Source organism: Oreochromis aureus, linkage group 15 (genome assembly GCF_013358895.1).
Source record: "Oreochromis aureus strain Israel breed Guangdong linkage group 15, ZZ_aureus, whole genome shotgun sequence".
NCBI classification, from domain to species: Eukaryota; Metazoa; Chordata; class Actinopteri; order Cichliformes; family Cichlidae; genus Oreochromis; species Oreochromis aureus.
Genome location: NC_052956.1, coordinates 41,424,271 through 41,448,508, shown reverse-complemented (window position 1 = coordinate 41,448,508; position 24,238 = coordinate 41,424,271). Strand labels below are relative to the sequence as shown.

At 42.0% G+C, this 24,238-nt stretch overlaps 1 protein-coding gene across 1 annotated transcript; it reads right to left on the bottom strand.

Annotated features, from left to right (window-relative positions):
• Nucleotides 1-14: 14 nt before the first annotated feature.
• LOC120433028 (NLR family CARD domain-containing protein 3-like) lies at nt 15-23,108 on the bottom strand. Its single transcript, XM_039598472.1, has 7 exons — nt 22,844-23,108; nt 20,873-22,724; nt 18,411-18,584; nt 16,565-16,738; nt 2,515-2,688; nt 66-110; nt 15-30 (listed from the first exon to the last, which is right to left on the bottom strand). Exons 1-7 carry the CDS (start codon nt 23,106-23,108, stop codon nt 15-17), a joined length of 2,700 nt encoding a protein of 899 aa, XP_039454406.1.
• Between the last annotated feature and the right edge of the window lie 1,130 nt (nt 23,109-24,238).

The following is a 24,238-nucleotide window of genomic DNA, read 5'->3' as shown; positions in this document are numbered from 1 at the left end:
CCTGCAGCTTGTTGTTACTCAGGTCGAGCACTCTAAGATGGGAGGGGTTGGACTTCAGCGCTGCTGCCAGATAATCACAGCTGATCTCTGACAAACCGCAGAAATTCAATCTGTATAAAGAATGAAAGATGTAAGTTTATTAGAAGTGTGTGTTTGAAATCATTCAGTCTTTCCTAATCTGTTCAGAGCTGACGTAGGTTCAGGGTATAGAAGTTTAGAAAATGGAAACTCCAAACAGCTGAAACAGCCAACAGGAAGCAGCTTCAAATTAACACAATGAGAAAAAACTCTTTTTCACATTGTCAAGAGATTTATTCTAAATGACACTTCTTCAGCTGAGAGTCAGAGAGTGGAGACACACACGCTGCAGATTTTTACTTGCAAGGGCGGTCACAGAGCGCTCACATCAGAGTGGGGGCCCTGTGAAGTGCGCGCTCTGTTCTTGCACTTGTCTTTATTTATACACAAGAAAAATGAATACATTTGTTCAGTGACGTGAGCGTGTGCATATGTATGTGTGTGTGTGTGTGTGTGTGTGTGTGTGTGTGTGTGTGTGTGTGTGTGTGTGCGCGAGGTCAGAACTGCTTGTTCGACTTCTTACTATCGCTGTGGGAAGATTCAGATAGAAATATCAGAACATGTTTTATAAAGAACAATCAGTTCTAAGAAATGAAAAGGACAATCAGTTCTAAGCAAGGAAAAGGTCATCATGCAGTATTCTATCACAATTAAACTTATATCATTAAAAGCTTATACTGACTACTCAGTACAATTTTCCATTAACACACATTAATGTTCTAAATTTCTAACAAGAATATTTTAAAGACAGCATTACTGATGATCGTCTTGTGTTCAGTAAAAAAATAAAATGAAGCTCTAAAAGGCTCAGCCTTTATCTTCAAAAAACAAAGCTGATCATGGAGACCGACCAGGTCAGCTGATCTGTCTGATAGTGATGTTTAAATGATGGGTCAGAACAGGATTTTGATCATTATTTTGCTTTGTTTCTATTATTATGTTTTGCTTCTGTTTCAGAGATATTTTCTGAGATGTTCTCTGAAATGTTTCCCACTGTTGGACAAAGGTTTCTGAGTTTCTTCATAAAGGGTATCTCCTGTGGAGTCCATCTGTGCACACACAGTAAATGGACTGGTTCTTATATAGGGCTTTTCTACTCTGAGCACTCAAAGTGCTTTATACAACTTGTTCATTCACCCAATCACACCCATTCACACAAGCACTTTTCTAGGTTTTCAGTGCTTTCTAACTAACATTCATACACATTCACACTCTGATGAATGCATTGGAGAGCAACTTGGGGTTAGTATCTTGCTCAAGGATATTTGGCATGCAGACTGGAGCAGAATAGGATCGAACCAACAACATTCCGGTTAGTAGGTGACCGCTCTACTACCCGAGCTACAGCCACCCCTAGTACTACCAAACTCATCTCATACTGAACACACACACTTTCTAGGAATCATCACTCCTTTGACTTTTTCTCAGGTTAGCCATTTAGCATTTCTCCAATCTTTTCCCCTGAGTCATAGAGCATCACATGACATCACAGAAGCTGATTGGTCAGCCGCAGTGATGGTGGTGGAGCAGCATTAATGATGATGCTGTAGAACAACAGGAACACGGCAATATCAGGCTGTTAGTGGGTTTAGTCATTCCTGCGGAACTGTTTGTCCTTATTGAAGTGACCTGCTGAGAGCTCACACTGTTCTCTGTAGAAATGATGTCAGTCTGACGCGCCACATGTTTGAAGGCATGTTTAATGTTTGCTCTTCTTGAAACTCTCAGTATAAAATATGGAATATGCAAAAGAATGGAGACCCGCTTCAGTCTTTATGGACCGGTTTCTGTACCTGCCACCATCATTCTACATGTTTGTACATCAGCTTATGAAATCCTGTCTGCTGTTAAAGTCTGTATTTATTACTCTTCACCTGCTTCACTGTCACTGTGTGGGCAGAGCTGCCTGAGCCCCGCCCACACAGAAGCTTCCAAACAGCAGACACAGCTCCTCTCTGGAGCTAAACTTCTGCTTCATCTCCGCCTCTTTTCTTCATCCTCTGTCTCTCTTTTCTTTTCTTTAGCATTAACCAGCAGTGTCAGTTTGTAAATGTGCGATAATTCCTGCTCCAAACTGTTTCTGTTTCACAGATTGCTGTGTGCCGTGTACTTTGACCTGCTAAAGAGAGTCTGTTGTGGATTATTCATTCTTGTGTCTAATACTTAGAACTGTGAGAAAGAACGGCACACAGTTAATCAGGGTCTCCTGTCTCTGAATTAGGAAAGGTCAGCAGGCCAACCATTGAGTATCACTGTTTGAAATGTGAACATTGTTCTGTTACAGTTATTGCACTAAAACAGAGAAGAAGAAAATAGACTTTACCATGAAGATACTCAGAGTGGATCAGTATAATATCAGCCTTATGTCTACAGTTTAATGTCAGCACAACTTTCGCATCATATTCATCTCAGCACAACTAAAACATGGTGACTGACCTCAGAGTTTCAAGTCTACATCCCAGGATCTCCAGAAAACCACACAGACGCTTCACTCCTGAATCCTGCAGCTTGTTGTCACTCAGATTCAACTGTCTCAGATGGGAAGGGTTGGACTTCAGTGCTCTTGCCAGATAATCACAGCTGATCTCTGACAAACCACAGCTCCCCAATCTGTATAAAGAATGAAAGATATAAGTTTATTAGACATAGTGTGTCCTTGAAATAATTCAATGTTTTCTAATCTTTTCAGAACTGAAGAAGGTTCAGAACGTAGAAGTTTAGAAAATGGAAACTCCAAAAAGCTGAAGGCAACAGGGAGCAGCTTCCAACAAACACAACAAGGGAAAAACTTTGAATTTTTCACATTAAAGTTGTACATTTATCATAAAAATCATGAAAAATTTGTCAAGTTTTACTATGTGAAATCAATAAACTAAAGAAGAAAAATCTGAGTAAAAAACAAAAAACAAAAAAACCCCTGCCAGTTCAGGAGGCTGACAGTGGGACTCTGGTAAAGGCTCTACACTAAGGACACACAAAAAAGATGATGTTTGAAGCTGAAACTGTAAAGCTAGATTAGATTAGATTAGATTAGATTAGATTAGATTAGATTAGATGAAACTTTATTAATCCCTCAGGTGGGTTCCTCTGGGAAATTCTGTTTCCAGTCGCGCAGCACCAACAGAAGTTGCAAAAGAATGTAAGCAGAAATAGAAATATACCATATATACACATATATAAATACAGAGACCTATATATAGAGAGAGTATATAATAGCTTTAAATAGGATAATAGGAATAACCAGAGAATTGCACATTTCAACTATTTTGAGTCTCTTGCACCGTTGAATATAGAAAAATATTGCACAGTGAAAAGGGCACTACAGATTAATTGCTTCTGTCCTCCTTTGTCCCCCCCCTTTTCCCCTCCCTCTCCCCTCCAGTGAGGGGTTAAGCAGTTTGATGGCGTGTGGGACAGACACAGCTCCTCTCTGGAGCTAAACTTCTGCTTCATCTCCACCTCTTTTCTTCATCCTCCATCTCTCTTTTCTCTTCTTCACTGTTCTGCAGTCACGGAGCCTCTCACAGCTGTTAAAACATCATGCTGTGATGTGCTGCTCCCCCAGCACATCACAGCATAGAATAGTACTCCTGGAACCACCGACTGGTAAAACATCCTCAGGAGCTTCCTGCATATGTTAAAAGACTTCAGCCTCCTGAGGAAATACAGTCTGCTTTGGCCTTTTTTTACAGGTCCAGGGTGTTGCATGACCAGTCCAGTTTGTTGTCCAACCACAGCCCGAGGTACTTGTATGTGTTGACCACCTCCTCTCCCTCTATCTGAACTGGCAGTGGACATGGTCTGGACCTCCCGAAGTCCACAACCAGTTCCTTGGTCTTTGAGGTGTTGAGTTGCAGGTGGTTTCTGTGGCTCCATGTGACATAGTTCCTCACTTCTGATTATCCCAGATACACTCCATAATGCCTGTGTCGTCCGCAACATGGCATGGCATGATTCAGAATTACCCGGGAGGTGTGGATGGACCTGTAGGGGCTCCAAGACTGAGGAACAGAGACCTCAGAAGAATATTAATGTCACCTTTGTTTGTTCACGTAACCCCACACCTTTCCCTTCCTGGGGAGGTATGTTTCAATTAAGTTTTAATGTTTTATCTGTTTTATCAAGTGTGTATTTCGGTTTTCAGTGTGAATTTATACAATTTATAAAAACAGGACTTACAGGGAGTGCAGAATTATTAGGCAAATGAGTATTTTGTCCACATCATCCTCTTCATGCATGTTGTCTTACTCCAAGCTGTATAGGCTCGAAAGCCCACTACCAATTAAGCATATTAGGTGATGTGCATCTCTGTAATGAGAAGGGGTGTGGTCTAATGACATCAACACCCTATATCAGGTGTGCATAATTATTAGGCAACTTCCTTTCCTTTGGCAAAATGGGTCAAAAGAAGGACTTGACAGGCTCAGAAAAGTCAAAAATAGTGAGATATCTTGCAGAGGGATGCAGCAGTCTTAAAATTGCAAAGCTTCTGAAGCGTGATCATCGAACAATCAAGCGTTTCATTCAAAATAGTCAACAGGGTCGCAAGAAGCGTGTGGAAAAACCAAGGCGCAAAATAACTGCCCATGAACTGGGAAAAGTCAAGCGTGCAGCTGCCAAGATGCCACTTGCCACCAGTTTGGCCATATTTCAGAGCTGCAACATCACTGGAGTGCCCAAAAGCACAAGGTGTGCAATACTCAGAGACATGGCCAAGGTAAGAAAGGCTGAAAGACGACCACCACTGAACAAGACACACAAGCTGAAACGTCAAGACTGGGCCAAGAAATATCTCAAGACTGATTTTTCTAAGGTTTTATGGACTGATGAAATGAGAGTGAGTCTTGATGGGCCAGATGGATGGGCCCGTGGCTGGATTGGTAAAGGGCAGAGAGCTCCAGTCCCACTCAGACGCCAGCAAGGTGGAGGTGGAGTACTGGTTTGGGCTGGTATCATCAAAGATGAGCTTGTGGGGCCTTTTCAGGTTGAGGATGGAGTCAAGCTCAACTTCCAGTCCTACTGCCAGTTTCTGGAAGACACCTTCTTCAAGCAGTGGTACAGGAAGAAGTCTGCATCCTTCAAGAAAAACATGATTTTCATGCAGGACAATGCTCCATCACACGCAGCGTCCAAGTACTCCACAGCGTGGCTGGCAAGAAAGGGTATAAAAAGAAAAAACAATGACATGGCCTCCTTGTTCACCTGATCTGAACCCCATTGAGAACCTGTGGTCCATCATCAAATGTGAGATTTACAAGGAGGGAAAACAGTACACCTCTCTGAACAGTGTCTGGGAGGCTGTGGTTGCTGCTGCACGCAATGCTGATGGTGAACAGATCAAAACACTGACAGAATCCATGGATGGCAGGCTTTTGAGTGTCCTTGCAAAGAAAGGTGGCTATATTGGTCGCTGATTTGTTTTGTTTTGTTTTGAATGTCAGAAATGTATATTTGTGACCGTGGAGATGTTATATTGGTTTCACTGGTAAAATAAATAATTGAAATGGGTATATATTTGTTTTTTGTTAAGTTGCCTAATAATTATGCACAGTAATAGTCACCTGCACACACAGATATCCCCCTAAAATAGCTAAAACTAAAAACAAACTAAAAACTACTTCCAAAAACATTCAGCTTTGATATTAATGTGTTTTTTGGGTTCATTGAGAACATGGTTGTTGTTCAATAATAAAATTATTCCTCAAAAATACAACTTGCCTAATAATTCTGCACTCCCTGTATATATCTATCTATATATATATATATAGATTCAGGATCCAATTATTTAATTTTGCTTTATCCTAACACTTTGGAAAAGCCTTTTATGACAACCTACTTGTTTTTAGTCAGAGATCTGAAAGGTAAATTTGTTGGTTTGCTTTGATTTGTTTGTTTTTTAACTTGGCAAACAGAGAATAGTATCTCTAATTGTGGAGGAGAAGACCTATTTGTTTTTTCGTTGGATTTGATCATATTACCTTGTGTAAGTGGAATTATCAGATTGACCAACACACTCAGGTGCTCATCCACCTGTTCTGCTTTGTGAGCTTTTATTGCTCTTCCCTGTGGGACTCTATATTTCTTAAATCAGCTATTTCACATCTTTTAGGTGTGTGTAGTTTTCATGGTCCTGGGTCAGTGACCCAGTGTTTTGCAGGTGTTTCATTTGTGTCTCTTGATTATTTGTTATTTAGGGTTGTCACAGTTAATGTTTTTGGTTCTCTTCTAGTAATTCTAGTTCTATTCAATTCAATTCAATTTTATTTATATACCGCCAAATCACAACAACAGTCACCTCAAGGCCCTTTATATTGTAAGGTAGACGCTACAATAATACATACAGAGAAAAACCCAACAATCAAATGACCCCCCTATGAGCAAGCACTTTGGCGACAGTGGGAAGGAAAAACTCCCTTTTAACAGGAAGAAACCTCCAGCAGAACCAGGCTCAGAGAGGGGCGGGGCCATCTGCTGCGACCGGTTGGGGTGAGAGAAGGAAGACAGGATAAAGACATGCAGTGGAAGAGAGACAGAGATTAATAACAAGTACGATTTAATGCAGAGAGGTCTATTAACACATAGTGAGTGAGAAAGGTGACTGGAAAGGAAAAACTCAAGGCATCATGGGAGTCCCCCAGCACCCTATGCCTATTGCCAACACGTTCTCACTTCCTAAGCGTAATATTTTACGCTAAGTGACAAATCGTCAACATTTTATGCTTTCGGGTACCAAACATGTTCCTAAATGACGAGATGGGAAAAACATCAGAAAACATGAGAATCGTTTGGGCTAAATCTACACATGTTCGTTCATTTTCTTAAAATTGCGTTGGAAAACACTATTTCATGTCATTTCAGTGCTGCTTAAGGTTAGGAATAGGGTTTTGGTTAGGGTTAGGGTCAAGGTTAGGTTTAGGGCTGGAATACATGGCTGGAACGTATATTACCGCGGGACCGTCATTCCACTGGAAATCGTCTATAACCCAGCGCGTACCATAACAACGCGAAAGGTCACCTTTCGCATTCCTCAGGAATGCCGCGGGACATAACAAAACGTCAGTATGCTACGCCCCGGGAGTGAGAACGGGCTGCCATTGCAGCATAACTAAGGCAGGATTCATGGTCACCTGGTCCAGCCCTAACTATATTCTTTAGCAGAAAGGAAAGTTTGAAGCCTAATCTTAAAAGTAGAGATAGTGTCTGTCTCCCGAATCCAAACTGGAAGCTGGTTCCACAGAAGAGGGGCCTGAAAACTGAAGGCTCTCCCTCCCATTCTACTTTTAAATACTCTAGGAACAACAAGTAAGCCTGCAGGGCGAGAGTGAAGTGCTCTAATAGGGTGATATGGTATTACAAGGTAATTAAGATAAGATGGGGCTTGATTATGTAAGACCTTGTATGTGAGGAGCAGGATTTTGAATTCAATTCTGGATTTAACAGGAAGCCAATGAAGGGAAGCCAACACAGAAGAAATATACTCTCTCTTTCCAGTCCCTGTCAGTGCTCTTGCTCCAGCATTTTGGATTAACTGAAGGCTTTTTAGGACTTCCTGATAATAATGAATTACAGTAGTCCAGTGTTAAAACCTCCCAATTCTTTGATCTTTGGGCTGAAGGAAGAACAACACTGTGTATAAGTGCTCAATCAACAATCACTTTAATCCATACAATTCTTATTATTCCATACAAACACAATGCACAATACATCCAGGATGGGAAATGTGCATGAAGAGGGTCACAGCAGATCTCAAAATGTCGGACCATTACTCAAACTCTTATAGCCTCTGGTGGCCCCCACCTAGTCATAAAAACCTAAACATCCACATGCTTTCTATCTCTCAGTGAGCCTGAGTTATGACCTTGGCTCCCTGTTTTTCTGCTTCCAACAAAGGTGGGGGAGAAGCTCACGTGCAGCATGCTCTGTTCTCTCTACAATCAGAAAAGCAAGGCCATGATTCTCTGCAAACAGTATTCTCTTTATAAATCAGCAGCATGGAATGTCATAAAACAGTGTAACTCATTCACAATAAATCAGCAGTATAATGTATTACAAATCAATCTAATAAATCTAATGATTTTCACATTCTTCTAACTCAGGAGTATAATGCAAACTAAAACTACATAATGATTACATAATCTATATTAAGAAGTATAATGTGGCCTACAGAAGTATCATGATTCAACCCTTCTTTGATTAAAGGTATAATGTAACATATGACACTATAATAATCTCACACCAGCCTGGAAGTAATAAATGCATCAACTAGTTATTCAGCGTCACTCTGAGACAGGATATTTCTAATTTTAGAGATGTTGGGCAAATGGAAGAAAACAGTCCAAAAAATTTGTTTAATACGTGCATTGAAGGACATGTCCTGGTCAAAAAATATTCCAAGGTTCCTCACAGTGTCACTGAAGGCCAAGGTAATGCCATCCAGAGTAAGAATCTGGTTAGATACCATATTTCTAAGATTTTCAGGTCAGAGTAAAATAACCTCAGTTTTATCTGAATTAAGGAGCAGAAAGTTAGCGGCCATCCAGGTCTTTATGTCTTTAAGACATTCCTGCAATTTAACTAATTGGTGTGTGTTATCTGGCTTCATAGATAGATAGAGTTGGGTGTCATCTGCATAGCAGTGAAATTGTACACTCTGTTTTCTAATGATACAGCCTAAGGGAAGCATGTATAATGTAAACAGAATTGGTCCTAGAACTGAACCCTGTGGAACACCATAATTGACCTTAGTGTGTGAAGAGGACTCTCCATTTACTTGTACAAATTGGAGTCTATTAGATAGATATGATACAAACCACTGCAGCGCAGTACCTGTAATACCTACAGCATGTTCTAATCGCTCTAATAGGATATTATGGTCGACAGTATCGAACGCAGCACTAAGGTCTAGCAGGACAAGCACAGAGATGAGTCCACTGTCAGAGGCCATAAGAAGATCATTTGTAACCTTCATTAAAGCTGTTTCTGTGCTGTGATGAGCTCTGAAACCTGACTGAAACTCTTCAAATAAGCCATTCCTCTGCATATGATGTGTTAGCTGTTTGACAACTACTCTTTCAAGGATGTTTGATATGAAAGGAAGGTTGGAGATTGGCCTATAATTAGCTAAGACAGCTGGGTCTGGAGATGCTTTTTAAGTAAAGGTTTAACTACAGCCAGCTTGAAGGCCTGTGGTACATAGCCGATTATTAGAGATAGGTTGATCATATTTAAGATTGAAGCATTAATTAATGGCAGGACTTCTTTGAGCAGTTTTGTGGGAATGGGGTCTAAAAGACACGTTGATGGTTTGGAGGAATTAATTATTGAAGTTAACTCAGAAAGATCAATTGGAGAAAAAGAGTCTAAATTAATATCAAAGGTACTAAAGGCAGCTGTAGATAATATTACATCTGTGAGATTATTATTGGCAATTTTTTCTCTAACGATTAAAATTTTACTTCTGAAGAAGTTCAAGAATTCATTACTAGTTAATGCTAAAGGAATGGTTGGCTGAACAGTGACTTTTTGTCAGCCTGGCTACAGTGCTGAAGAGAAACCTAGGCTTGTTCTTATTTTTTTCAAACAGTGACAAATAGTAAGATGTTCTGGGTTTGCGGAGGGCTTTCTTATAAAGCAGCAAACTATTTCTCCAGGCTAAATGATGATTTTCTAAATTTGAGACATGTCATTTCCTCTTCAGCTTACGAGTTATCTGCTTTAGGCTACGTGTTTGAGAATTATACCATGGAGTCAAGTACTTCTGGTTTGAGGCCTTAGTTTTCACCGGAGCTTTCAAATGTATTAAAAGTCTGTCTTGGTCTTTCGCTGATTAATAGGGTCGTGTGAAACATTGCTCCCACACTGCCCTCTTGGCCTGTGCTTCGAGATTTCTGGTAGTTAGAATGACTCTGGAGTGTTGATTCATTTAAACTAATATAATCATACTGCTGCAACCAGGTTTCTGTAATGCAGAGTAAGTCAATTTGTTGATAAATTATTAAGACATGTACTAACAGAGACTTTAAAGAGAGAGACCTAATGTTTAATAATCCACATTTAACTGTTTAACTCTTTGGTTCAGATGTGGATACTGTATTGTTCTTTTTTTGTGATTTTTTATGTTTAGATTTTTTATTGCTGGTTTTTAGTATGTTTTTTGCCTGTTTGGGAGCTGACACAGTCTCTATGGAAAGGATTTTTGGGCGAGTAACAGGAGGAGAGAAACTGCAGAGAGGCGTGTAAGACTGCAATTCTGCTTCCTGGTCCCAACTCTCATATATTTTCATATATGAGAGTCATATTTTGGGGGCTTAATAAATTTGTCCATATTTCTAGAGATGAGAGCTGCTCCATCCAAAGTGGGATGGATGCCATCTCTCCTAAAAAGACCAGGTTTCCTCCACAAAGTGTCCCAATTATCTATGAAGCCCAAATTGTTTTTTGGACGCCACTCAGACAGCCAGCTATTTAAGGAGAACATGCGGCTAAACATGTCACGCCTGGTTTGATTGGGGAAGGGACCAGAGAAAACTACAGCCCTGGAGCGGCTGGTCCAGGCTCAGCTTCGGCCCCTGGTGAGCTCATCACTGGAGCCACTTCAGTGTGCTTACCAGCCTGGCATTGGAGTGGATGATGCTGTCATTCACCTCCTACATCATTCCCTCTCTCACCTGGAGACCCCTGGGAGCACTGTGAGAATCATGTTCTTTAACTTCTCCAGTGCCTTCAACACCATTCTTCCCACGGTCCTGAAGGACAAGCTGGAGAACTCAGGAGTGGACCATCACCTCACATCATGAATACTGGACTACCTCACTGACCAACCACAGTATGTGAGAACTCAGGGCTGTGTGTTGGACAGGGTCATCTGCAGTACGGGGGCCCCACAGGGAATGGTTCTGGCTCCGTTCCTCTTCACCATCTACACTGCAGACTTCTCCCACAACTCCACCCTGTGCTTCCTGCAGAAGTTCTCTGATGATTCTTCAATAGCCAGCCTCATTACTGATGGGGACGACAGGGAGTACAGAGAACTGACCCAAGGCCTTGTGGACTGGTGCCAGCAGAACTGCCTCCAGATCAACACCAGAAAACCAAGGAGCTGGTGGTAGACTTCCGCAGGCACAAACATCCTCCACTGCAACCACTAAACATTCAAGGTATGGACACTGAGGCTGTGGATAGCCACAGGTACCTTGGTGTTCATCTGAAGATTAAACTGGACTGGAGACTCAGGTCTTTTGGAGTGGAGGGCCCACTCCTGAAGACCTATGACTCTGTGGTGGCCTCAGCCATCTTTTACAGTGTGGTCTGCTGGGGCAGCAGCATCTCTGCGGTGGACAGGAAGAGACAGAACAGGCTGATCCAGAGTGCCAGCTGTTTTATTCTGTTGCATATAGTATTTTTATGTTTATTCTATTGTGTACAGTATCTTATTCTTATTCTCTTATCCTATTCCAGTGTTTTTTCTTAATTTTTGCTACTGTAACTTTGCACTGTCCACTTTCTGCGGTAACAAAACAAATTTCCCATGTGTGGGACTAATAAAGGTTATCTTATCTTATCGTAGCTTAGCTTATCTTATCTTAACAGCGGGGGCCTTTTTCTCGAGTAACATGTCGTTCATTGTTGTTTATTTCACCTGTTCTGCTTTGCGAGCTTTTATGAACTTTCACTGTCGGAGGCTATATATTTTTAAATCATGTGTACTCTTTCTGTCTATCTTGGAAAATGCAGGTCAACTTGTGAAGTGAGTGTGTGCACTGCCCTCCAGAACTGTCAGCTTTCGCTAGTTGTATGTCCTTTTTTAATGAAACTGAATATTTTATGAATCTAAATGTTTAGAGATAATAGCGAGTTACTGACCTGTGTGTTTCTTTAATTTGTAGATGTTTAATTCTAGGCTACATGTTATTTATCTCTCACTAAATCTGTTTTTTCATTTGTTCTGCATAAAAACTCTGGAGCCTTCTGAAATGGCATAGAGCTGACTTTAGCCTGATTAATTTATTATAATTTCAATTTCTGGGATTCAGTTTTCTCTCCTGTGGCTGGTCCAAGTTTGTCATTTGTTTGTTAAACTTAGCATGGTTGTTGACAATTCTGACTATACTTTTTGCTTTCAGTTTAATGCTAAATGCTTTTCTTCAACTGTTAATTCTCTGAGAGCCATGAAGACCCAAACTAGAGCTTATAAGTTTTACCATGCCCCTGGGGTCAGTGCGAGGTTATGCTGCAGATCCCAGCGTGGAAGCTGAGTGTCATGGCCCGGTGGATCAGCTGGTAGCTGAACAATAGCATTGTTGTCTCTCGCTCTTTCTTTCTCTCTCTCGCCGGGGCGGAACTCAATGTGGGTTCATGCCCTTGGCCCACGCACCCATGAAGTGGAAACAACTGAGCCTCATTTGCTCTATCAGCATTTAAGCATGGTCCTGAGTCTGTTGACTCAGGGTTTTGTGTTTATTAATATTATCCTATTATCTTTTTTATTCTAGTTATGTATTCTGTTAAGGTTTCCCTAATTAGATTAATTGATTTTGTGCTCCCTCTCTTTAGTGCCCAGTCATCCCTAGCCGTGTGTTTCCTCTGTTTGCTGTCTGCGTATATTTCCTGTTTTACTTTGAAGGTCCGTGTCTCTTTTCTCGTCATGTCAATTAGGTTAGCTGTGCCTCCCTCCTGTTTTACCATTCCTAATTCCCCTCCGTTTGTATTTATAGTGTGTGTTTACCTGTGCTCATTGTCAGTTCATCTGCGTTAGTTGGTGTCTCTCCGGGTCTCTCTGCCCTCATCCCACGTTTCTCCCTGTATGTTGTGTGTCCAGGTTTATTAGTTTTCCCCAGTTCAGGTTTGTGTCTCAGTGCTATACTTACCACCCTCATTTCTGTTTGTATCTACCATGTTTGTACTACACCCACTGTAAATAAAACGCTCTCTTGCATCAAGCCAGTACCTGCATTTTGGGTCCTTTTTCTCCCACACACCACACGACTGCCGCCGCAGCCGTGACAGCTAACTCAACTTTGGACTAAAAGAAGAAATGGATAGGCTCAATACAGCAGGAACTGCCTGATGTTTAGCAGTTGATCTCTGGAGAAATTGATGTGGTCTGAGTGACCAAACGCGCAGAAAATAAACAAAAACAAGGAAAGTGCGAGAGAGCGCAGTACTGAGCCTGTCATCCGCACCATCTTGGTTATCAGTGCGTATCTAACCAGATTCTTACTCTGGATGGCATTACCTTGGCCTCCAGTAATACAGTGAGGAACCTTGGAATAATTTTTGACCAGGATATGTTCTTTAATGCACATATTAAACAAATATTTTGGACTGTTTTCTTCCATTTTGGCAATATCTCTAAAATTAGAAATATCCTGTCTCAGAGTGATGCTGAAAAACTAGTTGATGCATTTATTACTTCCTGGCTGGACTACTGTAATTCATTATTGTCAGGATGTCCTAAAAACTCCCTGAAAAGCCTTCAGTTAATCCAAAATGCTGCAGCAAGAGTACCGACAGGGACTAGAAAGAAAGAGCAGATTTCTCCTATATTGGCTTCTCTTCACTGGCTCCCTGTTAAATCCAGAATTGAAATCAAAATCCTGCTCCTCACATACAAGGTCTTAAATAATCAGGCCCCATCTTATAATGATCTTATAGTACCATATCACCCCATTAGAGCACTTCGCTCTTGCACTGCAGGCTTACTTGCTGTTCCTAGAGTATTTAAAACTTTCCTTTTTGCTAAAGCATATAGTTAGGGCTTACTTATGCTGCAATAGGTGTAGGCTGCTAGGGGATTCACATGATGCATTAAGTATTTCTTCTTCAGTCACCTTTTTCACTCACTATGTGTTAATAGACCTCTTTACATTGAATCATAGTTGTTGTTAATCTCTGGCTCTCTTCCACAGCATGTCTTTTACCCTGTCTTTTATCCTATCATGTCAGGGGAGATGTGCAAAAGAAGCAAAGGAAACATTTTACAAGATGGAAAATGGCAGATTTCAATGTTTATGAATAACATTGACGAGATCAAAAGATATGTTCATCAGAAGTCAGCAACGTTTCATTTTGATTCAAGTTTTAAACTATAGAGGGTTTATTTTCTCATCCAATTTGAAGATTATGTATCGGAATTTCAGGAGCGGGACCACGCCTCCAAACATGCTCCTTCTGGTTGTCATCTATATAGATTCCCCCAGTTCTGCAAGTTGTTCTTTCTCGTGTATGTGTGCCATTCTTGTTTACGTGGCATTCTCGTTTACATGCAAACAGATCCATTCTCGGCGAATACCTTTAAACAAAGCCCATCTCAAAAGAGTAACGTAATTTTACTCACCCTTCCATTCGCTACAATTGCCCTCTCCTCCGTCAGTGTGTCAGACGAACAACTACTCAAGCTCAGCATCCATTGCTTTTCCTCCGGCAATCCAATAAACACACCGAATGCCACGGCAGCACTTCCGAGAAACCAAATGCTGAAGACCTCCTTGCAGTTTTCTCGCCACCCGACATACAGTCTGCTACATCCATCCATCCAGTCGTCTTATCTCTGCTAAATCCAGTTCTGAAGTAACCCTCGACACAATCATTTGAGACCGCTCTCTAAGTCAACTCACGGTTCTGACTGCATTTAAACGGCTTATCATCTCCCACAAAGTCCAGTGGACTTGCACTCTGCTCTCAGACGATTTTGGGAGTTATTATTATAGAGATTATTTTCCTCTAATCAGTCTTTCATTTCGTCAACTCTTCCCAAGCTGCTGCTGTCACTTCTGTTCATTCAGAAATCAGCTCAGTTGTTATCCCTACCTTATCTGAAGTAATTAACCAGCTAAGCACCCCCTCTGTATCTTCTACTCAAAGACAAGCTCACACAAGCTTTTCGAGCCGCCAAGCCCTACCTCAAATTTCAAATCCATCATTTTTCTCTGTCAGAGCTTCAGCTCAAAGTCAAGCCACATCGCTACCCGATTGAGGGTTCCCCTCATTCATCTATTAAGACTTCCTTTGTTTGCAATTTCCTTTGATCTCTTCTCCCACCATTCCTTCTTAAGCAACGTTCGTTCTCCCTGCGCTCGTCTTTGTTCCGTTCTCCTTCTCTCTCCCCAACCGGTCGTGGCAGATAGCTGCCAAAGTGCTTGCTCATAGGGGGTCATATGATTGTTGGATTTTCCTCAAGACATCATTGTAGGTTCTCGAGGCGTCTGTCACTGTGGCTCAATGCTGTATAAATAAGTCGAATTGAAAATCAAATTATTCGGCTGACGTCTTCGACCTTCATATCCCACAGTTATTACTGCTTCTAGGGGATGCCTTCTTTGGGGATCTGCCAGGCCTGGGAGCCGTCGCCAGTCCGCTTCGAGGCCTTCCCCAAACAGCAGCTCAATTCATGTCCAAGCATTCACCTTTACCTACTAAAACACTGTCAAATTAAACATAAAATGAGGACGTGGGCCCAGCTAGTGAAATTATATTAAACAAACCAGTGATGGAAGTGTGTCTAAAAAAAAAAACTGTTCCAGTGAACCTTAAGTCCCAATCAGTCTTAATTCATCCTTTAATATGTTCAGTGTTGCAAACTTGAAGAAACACACAAAAGATAATCAGACATTAATCTAATAATTTTTCAGCTTTGAAATGTTGAAATTGATACTTATCCCAAACGTGTTCAAGGGGTGACATGTCTGGTGAGTATGCTGGCCATGCAAGAATTGGGATGTTTTCAGATTCTAGGAATTGTGTAAAGATCATTGCAATATGGGTCAGTGCATTGCACCTTGATATGCCAAACCTGTGAGTTGGGATGGATTATCATTCTGCAAAATAAGGTGATGGTAATGGATGAAAGGCACAACAATGGGGCTCAGGATCTCATCACGGTATCTCTGCACAAATCAAAATGCCATCAATAAAATGCACCTGTATTCTGCTTCATTTCTGCCTCTTTTCTTCATCCTCCATCTCTCTTTTCTCTTCTTCAGTGTTCTGCAGTCACGGAGCCTCTCACAGCCATTAACACACCGATACCTGACCAGCTAGCATTACCCAGCATGCTGTGCAGCAGTGTCAGTTTGTAAATGTGCAATTATTCCTGCTCCAAACTTTTTCTGTTTCACAGATTGCTGTGTGCCGTGTACTTTGACCTGCTAAAGAGAGTCTGTTGTGGATTATTCATTCTTGTGTCTGATACTTAGAACTGTAAGAAAGAACAGTACACAGTTAATCAGGGTCCCCTGTCTCTGAATTAAGAAAGGTCAGCAGGCCGCTCGGCACCCTGTGGAGGTCCACAGGCCATACGAGTATCACTGTTTGAAATGTGAACATTGTTCTGCTACAGTCAATGGACTAAACCAGAGAAGAAGAAAACAGACTTTACCATGAAGATCCTCAGTGTGGATCAGTAATATCAGCCTTATGTCTGCAGTTTGGTGTCAGCACAACTTTCACATCATATTCATCTCAGCACAATTAAAACATGGTGACTGACCTCAGAGTTTCAAGTCCACATCCTGGACTCTCCAAAAGACCACACAGATGCTTCACTCCTAAATCCTGCAACTTGTTATCACTCAGGTCCAGCTCTCTCAGATGGGAAAGGTTGGACTTCAGCGATGCTGCCAAATAATCACAGCTGATCTCTGACAAACCACAGTAACTCAACCTGTATAGAAAATGAAAGATGTAAGTTTATTAGACATAGTGTGTGCTTGAAATCATTCAGTGTTTAATAACCTAATGAGAGCTGAAGAAGGTTCAGAATGTAGAAGTTTAGAAAATGGAAACTCCAAACAGCTAAAGCCAACAAGAAGCAGCTTCCACCAAACACAACAAGGGAAAAAAACTCTGCATTTTTCACATTAAAGTCATACATTTATCATATAAACAGTACAAAGACTTGAAAGTCTTTTAAAGTCTCATAGCTTCATTTTAAAGGTGAGGTATGAAAGAAATGCACATATTTGAAGTCCAACAACACCTTTTTTCCAGTCACATTATTAAAGCAGACAAACTTCAAGCTCATTTTCATTCCAACAAGTCATCTTGTGACCTGGACTAACAACATTGGTCTCTATGTTCGGCTGTCTGTGAGACCAGTGCTCAGGGATCATATATAAAGTTCAACACCGAAAGAACATCCGACACAAATTTGCTTCCAGCACTTTCACACAAACATCTATTGTCATTATTTTCACCAAACTCTATTAGCATGAAGTTGTCAGAGCTCTGGGTCTCTTGACCCAGCGTTTTCAGTTCTTTGTGATTTTGTATTGTGTCAATTTCACTTGTGATTTATTCTATTGTTCCTAGGTTTTGATTCCTCCTCATGTTTCTCTGTGCTCCCTCTGTTCCAGTGTAGCGAGGTCCCGGCTTAAAGCCCGATTCTCTGAGTCTGTTTTTTGCATGTGTGTTCAGTTTTCTGTTTTATTCTGAAGGTCTCTGTCTCATGTGAGTGTTCTCAGCTTTACGTCTGTGTCTTGTCAGCCCTGATTTCTCCCAGGTTTGTTCCCCTCCTGTCTCCCATCCCATGATTACTCCTGTGAGTATTTAAGCCCTGTGTCTTCTCCTGCCTGTTGCCGGTTTGTCTCTGTTGCTTCCCTGAGTCTCCCTGTGTCTCTGTTCTGGTTTCAGGTGAGTTTTTTTAGTTTTCCCAGTTTAGGTTTTTCTTAGGTTTTGTTTTGTGCCTGCTACATTCCGGTTTGTGTGTCCATCCTTATTAATAAAGCTCACTCGCATCTGAAGCTGCCTGCATCTTGGGTCCTCTATTAAAACTCACACGGCTTGCCCTGCTAGCCATGACAGAAGTTATTGAATCATTTTCCTCATAAACCAAACAAAATGATTCACAAACATATTTTTACAAACTCAGTGTTGGACTTTGACCAGCAGGATAACCCTGATGTTTAAAGGCATTTTTGTCATGCTGTATGAGAGTCAAGTTATTACTCAATATTTACTGATGATGTTTTTAAATTGGGCAGAAATGAAACTAAACTAAGCTCAATATCTGACAGACATTTAATCCCATTTCAGTTTTGCTTCATTCTGGGCCAGATTATCACACACACTGACCGCAGGCCCAGGGGCCATGCACAGCTGTCCTGTCAAACATCTCCCCATCACCACTCCACTTCTCTCAGCCTTTAAATGACCCTGCTCTAGTCTGTCACTTCTATTTGAAGCCAAAAGGAAAAACTGTTGTTCAGTCATTTGGAAAGACACAACATTTCTGAAAGCACTCAAACTTCTTTACATTTGTCTTCAGACACATCCTAAACATCAACCAAAGATCTGATATATAGAAAAACAACAACAACTGCAGTCAGTGAACTCACCTCAGAGTCTCCAGTCGACAGTTTGGACTCTCCAGTCCACCACACAGAAGATTCACTCCTGAATCCAATAGGTCGTTTTCACTCATGTCCAGCTCTGTCAGATGGGAGGGGTGGGACTTCAGAGCTGAGGCCACAACTTCACAGTGAGTCTCTAAGAGTCCACACTGAATCAGTCTGTGATTATAGAAAATATATGTGTTATCATAAAAGCAGAAATTCTACATTATGAACAGGGTTAATATATATGAAGACAAAACAGAGTGACATCATAATCTGATGAACATCTGCTCTTCACATCTGTGCTTCAGCTCCTCTTGCTGTGTTTGACATTTCACAATGATTCAGTCTCTCTCAGACCTGCAGAATCTTTGTTTGGCTTTAATCTGCAGATGGAGGAGGGAAGACGGCATCACATTTAGGCTTCCATAATATCCACAGTCTGTCAGTGAGATCTAATCCAGAGTCAGAGTGAAGACAGACATTTGGACTGTTTTTAATCTGTCTCCAGAACATTTTGGATGAGTTCAACTGAGTGAAGAGTTCCTGCTGGGAAAGATGATCTCTGTTTGCTATCTGCTCCTGTCAGGTATGACTGTTCACGTCCACATGCAGGAAAAATCTGCTGACTGTTACCAAACGGAGCAGAAATCTCATCACTGGACAATGATGAATTAACTCAGAAATGCTGATATCATATCTGATTTCAGGGGAACTAAACAAAGAAATTATTCACTCATTTTAGCTTTCTGAACCATTAGTCTGCTGATGTATCGCTAGTTGGCAGAAAAAGATTTGTATTCCTGTTCTGCGCTTCAGTGTTTATTACTCCAGAGTCAGGTGACAGCAAGTCAAAATGATGTTACCTGTCTATGTCCAGCAGCAGCCTGTTTTCATTTTGAATATTGTTATAAACTGACATGGATCTGACATGGTCTTTGATTGGTTTGTAAATGTCACTGTTTCCATTGAACTTAAGTGACAGTACAAAGACAGAGAGGGAGAGAAAGGAGAGAGGAGGATGGATACAGCAAAGAGAGAGCAAACAGAAACAGGTGAGAGTGGACAGGTAACCAAGGTCAGCAACAATTCAGAAAGCTGGAGCTTCTGTTTGACTACATTCACTGCACAAAACCAAGCAGTGTGTTACTCTGATATCAAACATGGATCCTCAACCTGGTCTTATAATAATGATCATCAGATTATATTATTGTGCCGGCAGTTCCACCTCTGGGAGGAATCACCGTGTTCCTGTTGTGAGTGCCACTGGTCTGTAGTCATTCAGGCTGGTGATGTGGGGCTTCTTAGGCAAGGGGACTATGGTGGAGGACTTCAGGCAGAGTGGGACAGTCGCCTGTGCGAGGGATTTTTTGAAGATCCTGGTGAAGATCCCAGCCAGCTGTTCTGCACAATCCCTCAATATTCGACTTGGCACACCATCAGGACCCGCCGCCTTCCTCGAGTTAACGGGGAAGGCCTCACCTCGTCTTCTTCCAGGGTGAGGGTGCTGCTGCTGTGGGCGGCGTGTTGCTGCTGTGGCTCCAATACCTCCGGTACCATGGCCTCAAAGTGGGCAAAGAAGATATTCAGCTCCTCTGCCAGCGCCAGGTCACCTTCCGCAGCTCCGAGATTGATCTTATAGTTGGTTAGATGCTGGATGCCCTGCCACACCTGCTGGCTGTTGTTACTCTCCAGATGGTCCTCAATCCTCCTCCTACAGTCCCCCTTCACCTCTCTGATGCATCTCTTTTCAGGTTGGATCGGGCTGCGGTGTAGTGGTCCCTTTTGCCAGACCTGAATGCAGTGTTCCTCTCCTTCAGCAGCTGCTTGACCTCCCGGGTCATCCAGGACTTTTGGTTGGGATAAGCCCGGTTCAGTAAAAAGGACAAGATGTTACAGTCCCTGATAATGCATTGCTTTAAATGGAGAAAATCTTGAGGGATGGCTGTGATGGGGAAAGGCATCCCAGACACTTTACCAGTTTGGGACACATCGTCAGTAGTGGACCTTGGATTCATCGGGTGCTCTGGCCGATACATTTGACTGCTGTAACAGTGTCTATGCAGTGTTTTATATATCAGAGAACACTGTCTCTGAACATTTCCAGGTCCTGATGTTCAAAGATATCCCAGTTAGTCCTGTCAAAACAGTCCTGCAGCTGCTGAGAGGCACCCTCTGGCCATATGGTAATATTCTTTGTGATAGTAGGAGCAGTTTTCTAGAGGGGGGAATATGGAGGTGACACAAGGCAGGTACTACATGTAGATGTGAGTCTACAGCACACAGCATATGACTACCAATGCAGGATCATGCTACGTGCACACACACATTTCCTGATCAACAGAAAATATAATTTTATTTGAGAAACTCAAACTAATGAGAGTCGTTTAGTACTGTGTATATCTGAAGAACTAAACTACCAATCTACACTAATTAATGATGTTAATAATCACATCTGGACTCACCGAGCCTTTCTGCAATTCCTCACAGCTGGAATCAGTCTTTGTCGTCCCCAGACTGATGTGTTGTACTTCTGCAGGTCCAACTCATTCAGAACCTCCTCTGACATCTGCAGCATGAAGGCCAGAGCTGAGCACTGGATCTCAGAGAGTTTCTTCTCTGATCTATTCTCTGACTTCAGGAACTCTTGGATCTCCTGATGTACTGACAGGTCATTTATCTCCATGAGACAGTGGAAGATGTTGATGCTTCTGTCAGGAGAGATTTCATCACTGCTCATCTTCTTAAGGATGTACCTGACTCTCTGGATGGTTCCTGGACTATTCTTTGTTTGACCCAGCAGACCTCCCAAGAGTCTCTGGTTGGACTCCAGAGAGAGGCCATGAAGGAAGCGAACAAACAGGTCCAGGTGGCCATTTTTACTGTGGAGGGACTTCTCCATGGCTTTAGTCAAAAAGACATCCAGTGATGGGAAGCTATAAAACTTGAATATGTTCTTAAAAAAAGATGTGTTTGAGTGTCTGCTTTTGTATTCTTCTAGGAAGTTCTCTAGAAAACCTTCCAGAATCTTTGTCTTCCTGTTGGTGAAACAATGGAACATGTAGACTGCAGCCAGAAACTCCTGAATGCTCAGATGAACAAAGCAGTAGACTGGTTTCTGGAAGATCATACACTCTTTTTTGAAGATCTCTGTACAAACTCCTGAGTACACCAAGGCCTCTGTGACATCCAGACCGCACTGCTCCAGATCTTCTTGGTAGAATATTATGTTTCCTTTCTCCAGATGTTCAAACGCCAGCCTCCCCAGCTTCAGAAGAACTTCCCTGTCAGCCTCCTTCAGGTCCTGTGGACCCATCTCCTGTCCCTCATGGTACTTGTTCTTCTTCCTCTTTGTCTGAACCAGCAGGAAGTGTGAGTACATGTCAGTCAGGGTCTTGGGCAGCTCTCCTCTCTGCTCTGTAGTCAACATGTGCTCCAGAACTGTAGCAGTGATCCAGCAGAAGACTGGGATTCTACACATGATGTGGAGGCTCCTGGATGTCTTCATGTGGGAGATGATTCTGCTGGACAGCTCTTCATCACGGAACCTCCTCCTGAAGTACTCCTCCTTCTGGGCGTCAGTGAAGCCTCGTACTTCTGTTAGCCTGTCGACACATGTAGGAGGGATCCGATTGGCTGCTGCAGGCCGCGAAGTTATCCAGACAAGAGCCGAGGGAACCAAATTCCCCTGGATGAGGTTTGTCAGCAGGTCACTGACTGATGACTTCTGTGTGACATCATACACCAGCTTCCTCTTGATGAAATCCAATGAAAGTCTGCTTTCATCCAGGCCGTCAAAGATGAACAAAAGTTTACAGACAGCGAGCTTCTCTGCTGTGACCTTCTGTAATGTTGGATGGAAAACATGGAGCAGCTCCAGAAGACTGTACTGCTCATCTCTGATCAGGTTCAGCTCCCTGAATGAAAACAGAATCACCACGCTGACATGTTGGTTCTCCAAGCCCTCTGCCCAGTCCAGAGTGAACTTCTGCACTGAGAAGGTTTTTCCAACACCAGCGACGCCGTTCGTCAGAACCACTCTGATGGTTCTCTGTTGGTATGGTAAGGTTTTAAAGATGTCCTGGCACCTGATTAGAGTCTCATGGAGGGTGTCCATCTTGGAAGCTGTCTCCAGCTGCCTCACCTCATGTTGGGTATGAACCTCTTCACTCTGCCCCTCTGTGATGTAGAGCTCAGTGTAGATCGTGTTGAGTAGGGTTCTACTTCCTGTTTCATTACTTCCTTCAGTCACACGTTCACATCTCCTCCTCAGACTGATCTTATGTTCATCTAAAACCTCCTGCAGACCAACGTTTGCTGAAAGAAAGATAAACAATGAGACTAAAGAGAAAGAAAACTCTTCAGTGTCTGAACAACACAATAAGAAGTCCAGTTTTCAGAAATGAGTCCATCAGCAGACAGCTGTTCAGTCTTACTTTGTACACAGCTGCTCTGACTGGCTGTCTGCAGTCCAGCTCTGGTTCTGGACCTTTCTCCACACAGGGGACAGGAGGAGTTTCCTGATGAAGCAGACTGGTCCCGGTATGAGGAGATGCACTGTCTGCAGAACCAGTGTCCACAGAGGGTAGATACTGGATCCTTCAGGACGTCCTGACACAAAGCACAGCAGGACAGCTGCTCCTCCTTACAAACACCACTCTTCCTCTCTCTGTGAACACATTTCCTTATCACTAAAATCATTTACTGATTGTTGCTAAAAATATCCAAATTTATAAGACTGTGCAGAAGCTCTGATGGTCACAGAGAAGAGTAAAAGTGGAGATACTTTTCTGTCTAAAGGCAGTGTTCAGTCTAGAAACAAAATGATGCTTCATTTGATTTCATCAACACTAATGAGCTGCTTTTCCTGTCTGTCTATCTTATTAAACACTCAGTGATCTGCCTGCAGTTTGCTATGAATACACACTCCCTGCAAAGATTTTACAGTAAAAGCCTTCCATCAGAGGGTGGTGGTTATATCCTTCATGTTTTCCAGTCAGTGTGTGCAGATTAGCTTGGATTAGTTCATTTTGAATACTTTACAGAAGTAACTGATTAGTTACAGAAACATATCCAAGATGAGCAGCTAACATGAATGAATTACAGAAGTGGTTTCTGACAAGTCCACACACAAAAGTCAAAACATCTTTGCCTTTGCTGCTTCTTTATCATTTAACAGCACAACATGTAGTTCTTGTCCCAGTTGAGCATCGGTTATGCAGCCTTTAACATTAGCATTGTTAGTATATCTACAACAGAAACATGGTCAGAAACTGTTGAGAGGGGCCAGCATAGGGAGAGGAGAAGATCAGTGTTTCCACTCTCAGTTACTACAATCAACCGACCCCTGACTCGATAAGAGTCAGGGGGTCATGCAGTGGGCCAACCCTCTCCAACTCAGTGTGAGGGGAACCCATACTGCACACTGGTCCTAATGTCAAATCAAACAACAATTACAAGGAAGGAGGAGAAGTAGGAAAGACTAAGGAAAGGAAACAATCAAAGGGAACAGTAACAAATCACCTTTTGTACCGTCTCTGGGTTCTCCTGGTGACTAGCCTCTATGTCCACACTGGCTCCAGTAGCACCTCTTTATATATTTATTCATTTATTATTTGTGTGTGTGTGATTATTTTATTCTTCTTATCTTTATCACATCTGTATTTTCAGACTTCCTCTCCCTGCCTATATAAACACAGACGCTCCCCTAACCCCTCCTCTTTTAATAATACAAACTAAAGGAATAAATGGTTTTTATATAGACATATAAAAGCTATATAATATATAACCATAACTATAATATATAACTATATAACTGTGTGTCATGTTTC